The following is a 13,270-nucleotide window of genomic DNA, read 5'->3' as shown; positions in this document are numbered from 1 at the left end:
TAATTTTTTATATTCTGTTGACTCTCGCCAGAGTAGAAGACCCATTCATCATCTCCCGCAGGCTGCATAAAGGCATTCTGTTCCTTCATCTTCAGCTGATCACACGAGAAAGCTCGAAAATTTGGGCATCCACACGAGTTACTCAGGAACATTGTAGCAGACCTCCCGACCATCAGAGGACGGTGCAGCCGTCTCCCTCCCCCAACCGTTCTGCCGTCTGAGAAAGCGGAGCCAAGGGCTAAACCTTCTCTCAGCTTCGCATCCGGGTCCCATGCGCGAGATCTCGAGCAATCTTTTTTTTTTTTTTTTCCTCCTTCTTCTTTTCCGGGAGCGGAATTAAGTCCGACCGCCCCTGGTTGCGCGCGCCTTCCCCCGAGAGCCTGAGGGAGGGGAAATGGGCGTGGCCAAAGGCACGGAAGAGAAACGTACAGAAACTTTATTAGGAGACTCGACCGACTCAGCGCCAGGCGCTTTTTTTTTTTTCACTTTGCACGCGCGGCCACGCCCCCTCCCCCTGTTGTCGGGCTTCCTCGGGTTTGGAACGTTCCTCCGCAACTCTTGTGGGAAAACAGGTTCGCGGCGCGAGATCAACAAGCGACAACCGAGCAGGCGAAAGGCACACGCGCGCGCGCGCTCTCTTTTTGCGGAAGGCCTCCCCTCCTGCCCGGCCGCTGCTGGCGCGAGGAGGCGGCGGCGGCTTCGCGTGTGTGAGCGCGGCTCCGCTCCCTCCTTCACTCCACCCAGTTGCAGGATCGATCCATCGATCCCCGGGGCAGGGCAGGGTCGGGCTGGTGTAAGATGGAGGGTTTGACGCTGAGCGAAACGGAGCAGCGCTATTACTGCGACCTCTTCTCCTACTGCGACACGGAGAGCACCAAGAAAGTCGCGTCCAACGGGCGGGTCCTGGAGCTTTTCCGCGCCGCGCAGTTACCCAACGAGATAGTCATGCAGGTAAGCCGCTGCCTCTGTCTCCTCCTTCCAGCAACTCCGTCTCCTCCTTCCACCTGGCCCCCTTCCCTTCCCTTCCCTTCCCTTCCCCAAAGGCGCCCCAGACTGCCATTCTTGACCTCCCGGGGCCTCGGCTGGGGAGGCGTAAACGGGGAATTCCTGCTTCCCCTCGAGGCTGTGAGCTACAGCTGCAGCGGGAGGAACGCTTGGAGAGTGAATTTAAGGAAAAGCGGGTCCATTTCTGAAAATGCACCACCGAGCGAGGCAGTGCAAGCTGGTGGTGTCCCTTCGGTTGCAGCACTTTTGCACTTCTGGTTTCCCAGTGCAAGATCAGCACTTACCACAAAACGCAAGGTAAGGCGTTAATTGGTTGGTTTGTTTTTTAAATCCTCTAATCTGGTGTCTTCCGCAATAGTAAAAGAAGGAGAAAATTAATTTGGAAACTAACAAGAAGATAGTTAGTTTAGAACTGCAAGTAACTATAACTTTTGAGTGGAAGTGGTACTTAAAGACAACATAGAAACAATATTTGCCTTTTCCTACTTCACTATATTCAATCTAACTATAGTTAGTAAAACATTTCCTCACTTAATTTTGTTGTGCTGGTACTCTGAACTGCAGGGCACAGTTTCATGGAATGGAGTGGATGCTTTCTTAACTTAGGTAGGTATACTTGTTGTGAAGTATACCTTATAGTTAGGTAGGTATATTGTTGTGAAATTAATTTTAGTGCAGCAGTTTTCTTCTTTTTCTAGGATTCTTTCTGGGAGTGTTGAACCATGCTAAATATTTTAAAAACAGCTTATCAAATGGCATAATACTGCCTTTCCCAATCTGATATGTGCTGAACTTTTATTTATTCCACTAGCTCACTTCATTAGCTTGCACAAGAATATTCAGTGATTTGGGTTTTGTAAGCATGCAGACATAGGTAAGTATGATTTGATCATATCATTCTGTTACTGTCCAAAAGTGTAAGAAGCAGTAGTTTTCATTAACCGATATTAATGTCTTAATTTTTTACTAACTGTAGAGTGTGACCTTGCTCCCTTCTGAAGTTAGTGAAAATTTAAGGCACTGAAATAGGTTAGTGACAATTACTACTTTCTAGTCTTTTGGACAGTAAACAGGTTGATTATTTCCTTAACATGAATAAATAAAAAGCAGGCAACATAATTTAGCATTCTGTGGCAGGGCTCTCGTGAGTAGAAACAAATTTATCTATTAAAGATATGGTTAATAGGTATGAGTTGTGTTGCATTGTTTTGATCTATTGAAAGCCTGAACCGTGTATTACAAAACTGTTGCCAACAAACAAGCAGAGTAGATTGTGTTAAGACTGTGCTGCACCTTTTATAAAATGGACATGGCCTTGAATCTTGACGTAACTGGAGTACATCTAAAAGATAAGTTTTTGGCAAAACTTGCTGTATTTGCTTAGGAACACAGTTGTTATGTTAAAAGGAGGTTGAGTTTCAATTACACTTGAATGAGATCCACATCTACTGTAATTGTTAAAATAGATTCAATTCTATTCAGTATTCAAATGCATTGTATATTATCTTCTGTTTGTTTTTACTTCCCAGTTTATCACTTTTACTAATATTAAAGCATTTACATCATAAAGATTAGCAATAACCACATTCAGCTACCTTTACTGCTATTCATTGTAAAATGTAGTTCCTTTCTTTTGAGAGGGACACCTGTTTTGGTTTCTAAGTAAATTTTAAGTGTTTTTTCACTTAGATCTTTTAAGTCCACATATGTAGCCTGATGCCCTCTAGATATTTAGGATTGCAGCTACCACAATCCTTTGCCATTGGCTATGCTGTAAAAAGAATAGTGTCCAAAGTATCTAATGAGCACTAAGTTGTCTATCCCTATCCAAGGTAGCATCATGTCTCTGAATTTGTTGCCTGATAATGGTGAGATAGCTCACTCAGAGTTCTTCATGATTTCTCATCAGTAGCAGAGGTCTTCACGTTTTTCAGATTAACTGGAGCATTTGGTTCATTATTCCTTTTCTATTTGAGTAGACAAGAGCCCCTGACTTTGAATATTAATAAGTGTGTAAGTGACTATTTGCCATGTATGCCGATATATATTAAAATCATGATACATTTAGAAATGTGTATATTGGTCAAAATAGATGCTGTTATGATTTTTATACAAATACACATTTCTGCTGTATATAATTGTTTAATATGAAGAAGTTCTTAAAAGTTTAAAATGGGAAATTGCATACTTTGTAATTCAGAAAACTAACTCATAAGTGGTATAGGTAGGAATTTGATAAAAACAACCCCTGAAAATTTGAATTTCTCCTGTGTTGGCTCAGAATATTGCATTTAGCTTTAACTCACTGCAGTGTAATGTATGTTGCATAAATCTCCAGCAGCCTACATAAGTAATGTTAATTCAGTTCATTTTTAGCTGTATAAGTCAAGTAGTGATTGCTTTGTTGATTGCTATAGTATTTTATATGGTTTTTGCTTGTACTCAAAATGGAGAGAAACCCTAAATACATTTTACTGTTGATATATGGCCAGTTATCTGCTAGGATCCAGTTCTAAATAAGGTGAACAATCAATATATAAACTAAATTCCATTTTCGGAATCTAGTTGAAAAGAAACATACAGCAGAAGAATGATTAGCAGAGAATGGAATAAATAAGGGAAGCTTGGACTATGCCTCTTTTTAGCCTATCAGTAATGGTTGTGCAAAACAGGAATTAAGAGAAGTAAAAATCAGGTCAAATTAGGTTTCCATCTTTCTATTCAATGAAGGAAATATAGTGGAAACTTAGGCAGTTTCATGTGATCATGAAGTTTAATACTTTCTCTTAGAACTTCGTAGTTTAAAACTTCATCTGACTAACATTATGGAGTGATTATTGGACAACAGTGTATAAAATAGTGTTTAATATTTCTCTGGTGTATTTCACAATGTGTAAATTCCATTTTTATGTAAAGGCACTAACTTCATCGTATCTCTGTTCATCAGCAAGCTAACTTTCTGAAAACTGAACCAAATCTGGTATGGATGGAGAAGCTGATAAAAGTTCTCCGGTCTCAAAGAAAAAGTCCATATCCAGCCAGGAACTGCGGAGAAAAATAACCAGAAAAAAAATCCCCCAGTGCATCCTTATAAGACAGGCAGTAAGAAAATGGCTTAGAATGTTGCCAGCTTCTCCATTCTAAGCCCCCTTCTTGGTTGCATAAATTAGAACAGAGCTATTGTTAAGGGGTTGGAGAGAATTCCAGAAGCCATGGATGGTACGTCTGTTCCCTAATTTGTTTAATATATCTTTAAAAGCAAATTTTACCTTAAGAAGGTTCAGATTTGAAGAATTTCTCTTAATGGTATATTTAGAAAATTGGGCAGCTGTATGGGTACATCTGATGCAGTAAGTAGTCACTTAAAATGCTGTATCATGTTTAGCTGCTATTAATTGAACTGGAACTTTATGAGCTGTACTTAAGTAGCACAAGGTTCTCTTGCAATTATTGGGATAAAGTTTCAGTTATTGCTATCTTAAGTTACTCATAACCAAATCTTTTTTTTTAATCTAAAGTATACATATAACTACCCTAAAGTAAGATACAGTTAATGTGTGTATGTTTTACACACCAGCAAAAGAAATTCAAGAATATGAAGAACTTACTACTTAGGGGGAGTTGTGTTTAAAGCATTTATCAACTGTAACTAATGAGGAAACTTTGAATCAATGCTCAGTGTTTATGTTTAGAGTCAGAAAATCGTGGTGGTTTCAGCTTTCAGCCCAAAATATTGTGGGAGTTTATAGGAATGAATTAATCTTACTTAATGTGCCTAATCCTGCAATGCTATTATACATTCATTTGCAGCTTTAGTACAAATTGTGGCAGAGACTAGAACTTACACAAGAAGATAGATTGCTTGTAGTTTATTTTAATATAATGTCATGACTAATAGAATAAACACCTCTTACAGATAGTTCTTTCTCTGCTGTCTCACTGGTATTTCATAGCTAAAATAAAGACTCTTCCAAGTTGAATGTGATGCCTGATGACTTAATGGACAAGCCCATGCGCGATAGATAGATAGATAGATAGATAGATAGATAGATAGATAGATAGATAGATAGATATATTAAAAAAAAATATTTTTTGGCCACAGCAAGAAGTGTATTTTTTTTTTAACTTCTCAATTTAGCCTGTAGCCCAGGTATTCTCTGAAGTTAATAGGTTAGACAGATGCTGCCAGCTGCTGAGGATGTTTCATGTATAGTGTTCCCATAGTGCTTATAAGCATGGAATTTTAAATAAGTAATTCTTTCCGTAGAATACACTTTACTGAGGGATATGAACCTGCTGTTAAGATGGCTTTGTGAAATAATAGTTCTGAAATGAGAGCCACCAGATGCAGTGGTTAAGGCACCAGGTTAGAAATCGGGACTGTGAGTTCTTGCCCCACTTTAGTCATGAAGCCAGCTGGATGACTTTGAGCTAGTCATTCTCAACTCTAGAAAGCTCTAAGAAGAAGGCAAGGGCAAACCAGTTCCAAAAATGTTGCCAAAAAAACTGCATGGACTTGTCCAGGCAGTCACCAGGAGTCAGGATTAACTTGAAGGCACAAAAAGGAAAGTTCTGAAATGTTGATTATGTCTTGTATGCATTATAATACAAATAACATGACTTTTTCATATGGTTTTAAAAATACATCCCTTGTCCCTTCATGTTGTTAAATATTACTATTATGAATGGTAATTATGTAGCATGTGTTTGTATGCATATATTCCATCCTTTTTAGGTTGCACTGGAAGACCATTTTGTTCTGTATTAAATTTATCATATAGTTTTTATACTATTTATATTTATCTGAGCAAACCATTTGTTGTGTGCTGGAACCTTTTAAAATTAAATTAAATCAAACTACTTCCCTTTTATTACTACTATTACAAATCAGGTTTGGGGTACCCAACTTTTGTACCCAGTATGACAGGTTCCAGAATGCATCATGCCAAATTTTCAGTGAAGTTGCTGAGCAGTAATAGTTCCCACAGCTAGTTGATTTGATGTTGATATTGTCAGTCAGATCGTTACATGTACAGATTGTCTCTGGTGGATGCGCTTGTATAGCATGCTGTAGTCAGAAAGGTTTGTGATTAAAAATTGAAGTTGAGATTCTCAGAGGTTAATAAAAATGACTTTTTTTTCCTGGTGGAAACAGCAAAATATATTGTCATAACTATTATTGGGTATTAGTATTCAAACCAGTGAAATTAAAATATTTCACTGAACAGGAATTCGAACTATTAAGTACCATAAAATGTACTTAAGTTAAATATTGAACAGAAGCTAGGAAGTTAGTACCTTAAAATATTTTAGCATTATTGGTGAACAGAATTGTTGCTAAACAAAGGGCCATAGCTTGTAGTGAACATTTATATTTCTTCAGTCTCTTACAGATGTCCATTCTGTTGCTATTTTTGTGGATTTAATTTTCTTTGAATTAGTGGCTACTAGAATATGCATTTAAAATTGCCAAATTTTCCGCTACGGTTACAAATGCATAACTACACTGTGCAGTGCAGCATGCGTATTATCTACGAGGAAACTAATAATAAATAATATGCATCCATGCATTGCAAAATTATATTATTACAATATGTAGCTATTGAGAAATGGCTCAGTAGCATTAAATTTGGATCTTGAAGTTCTTTGTTGCTGTGATAGAGTACATATATTAATGCTAAGCTGCATTGGCAGATGTAGTCTCATATTAGGTATTTTGATCTGTCCGTAGATCATGGAACTTTGTGGCGCAACTAGACTTGGATACTTTGGAAGAAGCCAGTTCTACATTGCTTTGAAACTTGTTGCAGTGGCTCAGTCTGGGTTTCCACTACGAATGGAAAGCTTAAATTCTGGTAAGCCTTGAAATAATGCTAAAATCAGTTTTAAAATACACTTTCTAATTCCGGTGTATTACTGGGCTGGTTCCTCAAAAACAATTGAGGAACTTACTCATAGAAGAACACCTCATGTATGACTTGTTTTAGCGGAACAAGTCACAGAGCTCCAACTCTTGAACTACGAAAGAAAGCTGTATTTTAGACTTCTTACTCGTATGTAAAAATATAACCTGTATGGTTAAAATTTTCAGTCAGTCTTAGGACTGCGCATTTTTAAGTGTAAGGGAAATGCAGAATTTTGTTTTTAGTATAAATAGGCATGTCCAACAACTCAGCCTGGTTTTCGTTTTAACTAGTTCTAGAAGTCAGTGCTTATTTATTTTTCCTGTAGTGGGAAATAGGTATAAGTGAGTGAACCTACAGAAGAATGAAATAATAATGCCTAGTGGGATTTGTGTATTCATTGTCAGTAAGTGTAGGAGCAGAAACTATTATTTTGATTTTGACTAGTAAATTAAAATTTTAGTCAGAGCTGTTGCTAAAATTCTTTAGTTAATACGTCATATAATTGCATATTGTATTACTATGAAAATAACTAAGATGGTGACAGTTCAGTTAAGAACCAAAAAAGAACAATTATCTTTAGTATCAGTATTTTCAGAAACATCAGTAGTTCAGTATAAATATAAAATTTAAATATTTTTAATAGGGATACGTAATTTATTTTCAAAACTTCCTGAAACTTTAAATACTTCTCTTAAAGTACATGTTTAATACTTTTGTTATTTTTTTTATCCAGAAACAAACTTCAGAAGGCAGGCAGAGAAATTTATGTGCATTCTAATACCCTGGCTGCTCAGGTTATGTGCCTGAGGTGCTTTTGGAATTATTAGTCTGAAAGCTCAGATTGTGATAATTCACTAGATAACAAAAACCTTGCAATGGATTAAATATTCAAAGAGGTGCTTTTTGGGGGGTGGAGGGAGAATAGCAGCAGGACTGCACTTTTCAAACTTGGGGATCTACCATTAAAGTTTGCTGTTAAAGTAAACATCAGCAGTTCCATTAACAGATGCAAACCTTTCCATGAAACTATTTTGATTCTCTTTCTGAGATTCACCAGCTTGGTTGGTCAAGATTGCTTTAAAATTCTTTAAAGTCATTCTTGGGAAGTTCTAATATTGATACAGTAAGCTCAGGTCTAAATAACTATGATGTATCTCATTAAGGTATCATGTCTTACTGTTTAAAAGCAAACACAGTGTTGCTTAAAGGTTTGTGGACTCTTTTGAGTTTTCAGTATTTTTGCATAAATATGACCTAAAACGTGATCTGTTCTCCACACAACGCCTAAAACTAGATCAAGAGAACCCAATTAAACAAATGAGTCAAAAACATTAAACTTGTACATTTATTTATTGAGGAAAATGAACCAAAGCTACAGTGGGGCAAAAAAGTATTTAGTCAGCCACCAATTGTGCCAGTTCTCCCACTTAAAAAGATGAGAGAGGCCTGTAATTTTCATCATAGGTATACCTCAACTATGAGAGACAAAATGGGGGGGAAAATCCAGAAAATCACATTGTCTGATTTTTAAAGAATTTATTTGCAAATCATGGTGGAAAATAAGTATTTGGTCAATATCAAAAGTTCATCTCAATACTTTGTTATATATCCTTTGTTGGTAATGACAGAGGTCAAATGTTTTCTGTAAGTCTTCACAAGGTTTTCACACACTGTTGCTGGTATTTTGGCCCATTCCTCCATGCAGATCTCCTCTAGAGCAGTGATGTTTTGGGGCTGTCGCTGGGCAACACGGACTTTCAACTCCCTCCAAAGGTTTTCCATGGGGTTGAGATCCGGAGACTGGCTAGGCCACTCCAGGACCTTGAAATGCTTCTTACGAAGCCACTCCTTTGTTGCCCGGGCGGTGTGTTTGGGATCATTGTCATGCTGAAAGACCCAGCCACGTTTCATCTTCAATGCCCTTGCTGATGGAAGGAGGTGTTCACTCAAAATCTCACCATACATGGCCCCATTCATTCTTTCCTTTACACGGATCAGTCATCCTGGTCCCTTTGCAGAAAAACAGCCCCAAAGCATGATGTTTCCACCCCCATGCTTCACAGTAGGTATGGTGTTCTTTGGATGCAACTCAGCATTCTCTCTCCTCCAAACACAACAAGTTGAGTTTAGACCAAAACGTTCTACTTTGGTTTCATCTGACCATATGACATTCTCCCAATCCTCTTCTGGATCATCCAAATGCTCTCTAGCAAACTTCAGACGGGCCCAGACATGTACTGGCTTAAGCAGGGGGACACGCCTGGCACTGCAGGATTTGAGTCCCTGGCAGCGTAGTGTGTTACTGATGGTAGCCTTTGTTACTTTGGTCCCAGCTCTCTGCAGGTCATTCACTAGGTCCCCCCATGTGGTTCTGGGATTTTTGCTCACCGTTCTTGTGATCATTTTGACCCCATGGGGTGAGATCTTGCATGGAGCCCCAGATCGAGGGAGATTATCAGTGGTCTTGTATGTCTTCCATTTTCTAATTATTGCTCCCACAGTTGATGTCTTCACACCAAGCTGCTTGCCTATTGCAGATTCAGTCTTCCCAGCCTGGTGCAGGTCTACAATTTTGTTTCTGGTGTCCTTCGACAGCTCTTTGGTCTTGGCCATAGTGGAGTTTGGAGTGTGAATGTTTGAGGTTGTGGACAGGGGTCTTTTATACTGATAACAAGGTCAAACAGGTGCCATTACTACAGGTAATGAGTGGAGGACAGAGGAGCTTCTTAAAGAAGTAGTTACAGGTCTGTGAGAGCCAGACATCTTGCTTGTTTGTAGGTGACCAAATACTTATTTTCCACCATGATTTGCAAATAAATTCTTTAAAAATCAGACAATGTGATTTTCTGGATTTTTTTCCCCATTTTGTCTCTCATAGTTGAGGTATACCTATGATGAAAATTACAGGCCTCTCTCATCTTTTTAAGTGGGAGAACTTGCACAATTGGTGGCTGACTAAATACTTTTTTGCCCCACTGTATATATATATGTATACTGTATGGAAAGTTGCATTTTGTTACCTCATGGAAGCTGGCCACTGTTCTAGCACTCCCATATCTGTATTTCTGAGTTATATGCCTTCTGAAGTTTGTTTCTAGGTTTAAAAAAAAAAGTATTAAGCTTGTGCATTAAAGAGAAGTATTTAAAGGTTCAGGAAGCTTTGAAAATAAATTACGTATCCCTATTAAAAATATTTAAATTTTATATTTATATTGAACTACTGATGTTTCTAAGTTTGAAAATACTGATACTAAAGATAATTGTTCTTTTTTGGTTCTTAACTGTCACAATCATAGTTATTTTCATTTTCAATATGCAATTATATGGCTAAAGAATTTTAGCAACAGCTTTGACTAAAATTATATTTTAATTTACTAGTCAAAAGGATTTTGTAATATAAGTTTCTTAATCCATGTCATCTTATTTTGACAGTCAAAGACCTCCCCCTGCCCCGATTTGTGATGTCAAAGAACGAGCAAGAATTAAGGCATTCATCCTTGTATTCTTCAGATGCTGATAACTCATCTTCCTATTCAGGTGCAATTCCTCCTCCACCAGGCAGAATACAAGCTAAAAAGGGCTCTGTGAGCCATGATATAGTTCAGCAGCGTCCAACTACAGATCAACAGGTAATGAAGTATGGAGGCTGACTTGGGTATGTGTGTCTTTCATGCCTGGATCCGTGATGCAGGTAGTTCCCGGGTTAAGAACGTCCAGTTTAAGGACGACCCGTAGTTAAGAACGGAGCCTATTGTAGCAAAATTTGAGTTAAATACACGGTGGTTTGAGTTCATTACACCATACTACTTATACGGTATTATACAATATTACTGTTCCGACTTACATACAAATTTGACTTAAGGACAGACCTTGGGAATGGAACTCGTTCTTAAACTGGGGACTACAAAGAACAATAGTGCAAGCCTGATTGCTTCTAATTTACTTTAGCGTTTTTAAGAAATTGTGTGCCAGGTAAAATAGATTCCTTGATCTTATCCTAGAATCTCAAAGTTATTAATGTTTTAAATAGCTATTAACTATTTCATAGATTTTAAATTCCTTCTACTCCATTTCATACATGCATAGAGCTTAATTTATCTCTTTTATTTTATAAAATAAAATATGTTAATATTTTTAAGACCAAACATAGGTTGTATTCAAAACCTTGAATACAAACTATCCACTAGAAGAGATAGTGCTGGCTGAACAGATTCACGTTCCCTTCCTTGCATGTGTGCCCTTCCCAGCTACTCTGGGAAATGATAAGCTCTTAAATATGGAAGGTTTGGGCCTCATCCTTCTCTTTTATTTGAAAATATAATGGTATGGAAGATAATATGGAGATGGGTAGACAATTGAAAACAGGAACAGAGATGTGGATTATTTCTAGATTCAGTTTTAATTTGAACTATATGAGAAGTTCAGGAATTGCATAATTATTAGTCTAAACAGTTTCTGCTGGACATATCAAGATGCAATTTGTGAAAATAGTAAAATGCTGGATTTAGCAAGGATTAATATTTTGATTTCTAATTGGTAGATTGGTCTTCAGCTTTTCTGGTTTCTCTTTTTTATATATATTATAATATTAAAAACACTTGAATTTTCCCATTTTGTTAAACCAAAGTAGCATGTGAACATGGTAATTGTGTAGATACATAGGAAGCTTCTTTATCGAGGAGTGTTTTTCAGTAGCGTCAATTGTCTTGCCAATCAAAACTCTGGGTGTATAAAAGGTCTGATTGTAGCTAATGCTATCTTGATTATTGCAACGTGTTTTTGTGAGGCTAACTAGGACAATTGTCCAGAAGCTTAAGTTAATATGGAAAGTAATGATTGTACAGCTTGCTAGAATCTCATCACTTAGCTCTTGAAGTCCTTAACTGAATATTTATTTGCTTCTGGACAGTTTAGAGTACCAGGGCTTATAGTTCTAAAATCCCAAATACGATATGCCATCCTCAAGGATATGCCAGGTACTAATCTTTCTGTTGCTTAAGCAATACATTTAACTGCTATTTTAAATGTCATGTTTCCAACTATCCATGAATTTGAGTGATTTAAATAATAACCTTTTGCTATCTTTTTTGTATAAGAGGTTGTAGTCTGTTCTCTGTTGATTTTGATTTGAACACCCAAGAAAGTTCTGTTTCAATTGGCATAAAATTTGTCGAGGTCTAAGACATTGTAAGGAAGATTTATTTAAAAATTGCAATCACCTGCATAGAGTTAGGTTGATCCAAATCTCTGTTCTCAAGAACAGTTTGGATATAAAGATTTGCCAGCCTATCATTTACTTGAGTTAATCCAAAGAAATTTGACCTTAACAACATCTGGAAAGAAAAGTAGGTTAAAATTCAAGGAAAAAAATTAAAATCATTGGCAGTAACTATATATAGAGCTATAGTAATAGGTTCCAACTGCTGAAGTGAAGCAAAATGGATGCCCATATATGCATGTGCAGAGATCTGGGAGCAGCTTCCATGCAATTCTTGTAAACAGCACATCTGTTTTAATTATTTGAGAAAAGATGCTTCCTACATGCTCCCACACAGAGAAATACCTTTTTGGAAGGCTTTGCACAGCCCTAATTCATGTATCCATAGTAATACTAGTTTTGACACAAGTTGTGTATTTTGCTTAGAACAGATTGCTAAATATAGGCAGCCTTTATTGATTACTTTTCATCTGATTGCCTTCAACTGAAAATCTGTCATAGTGATCATAGACCTGTATTAATGTTACGCACTTGTTTCTGTATGATAGTGCTGGCACCACAACATGTGATGTATTTCCATTAAAAGTATAAAATGTATTGTTACTGCATGTTTTGGAATCCAACATGTCTGAACAAGCTGGGCGTGATCCAAAGATTGTATGAACAGAAAGATATTCTTAAAAGGGTATTTCCCGTCACTACGCCCTCCCCCAGAGGTGTGGGGGAGAACAGTTGCAATAAGAGAAAAAATGCTGGAAAAATTGTGGTGATACCTCATCCATTGAGTGCCAGACAGCTTTTGAACTGGAGTGAATGAGAATGATACTTTCCTGAAGGTTTTATGTCTGCACAACTTTTGAATACAAACCACTATCCTTGGTGAATTTTTCATGTACACTGTCACAACTGTTTTCATCAACAAAGCCAGGATAGAGCAGTTCTCCTTCCCTGTCATACCTTTAACATCTGCTTCAGAGGATTCTCCAATCTTTTGAGCAGATTTTGCTGAAAAGGGGCAAAGGAAAACCTCAGGTGGTAATTAGTTCATGCAGCATGAGTTTTCACCCGGCATGTAATTCCAAGGAGTTTTTTTGTTTGTTTTATTCATTTGTTTCTCCATAAGGAGAACTAAATTTGATTC

General features: G+C 37.5%; 1 protein-coding gene across 7 annotated transcripts in view; it reads left to right on the top strand.

Annotated features, from left to right (window-relative positions):
- The first annotated feature begins 412 nt into the window (after nucleotides 1–412).
- Nucleotides 413–13,270, top strand: part of REPS1 (RALBP1 associated Eps domain containing 1) — a 61,014-nt gene continuing 48,156 nt past the window's right edge. For 4 of the 7 annotated variants that reach the window (XM_088141503.1, XM_088141500.1, XM_007423521.3 and 1 more), the window contains exons 1-3: nucleotides 415–951; nucleotides 6,737–6,860; nucleotides 10,344–10,540. In XM_088141503.1, coding sequence (XP_087997629.1) covers nucleotides 799–951; nucleotides 6,737–6,860; nucleotides 10,344–10,540 — 474 coding nt within the window. In that variant the 5' untranslated portion in view covers nucleotides 415–798. Of the gene's footprint in view, nucleotides 952–6,736; nucleotides 6,861–10,343; nucleotides 10,541–13,270 lie in introns of all 7 variants that reach the window. The other 3 variants (XM_007423522.3, XM_007423519.3, XM_007423520.3) reach the window with 3 other exon arrangements.

The sequence above is a fragment of the Python bivittatus genome, unplaced genomic scaffold (genome assembly GCF_059951505.1).
Source record: "Python bivittatus isolate LINGU-HERP-01145 unplaced genomic scaffold, Pbiv_v1 ctg000020_np1212, whole genome shotgun sequence".
In the NCBI taxonomy this organism is placed as follows: Eukaryota; Metazoa; Chordata; class Lepidosauria; order Squamata; family Pythonidae; genus Python; species Python bivittatus.
The sequence above is the reverse complement of the archived record's forward strand: the minus strand, read 5'-3'. Positions and strand labels throughout refer to the sequence as shown.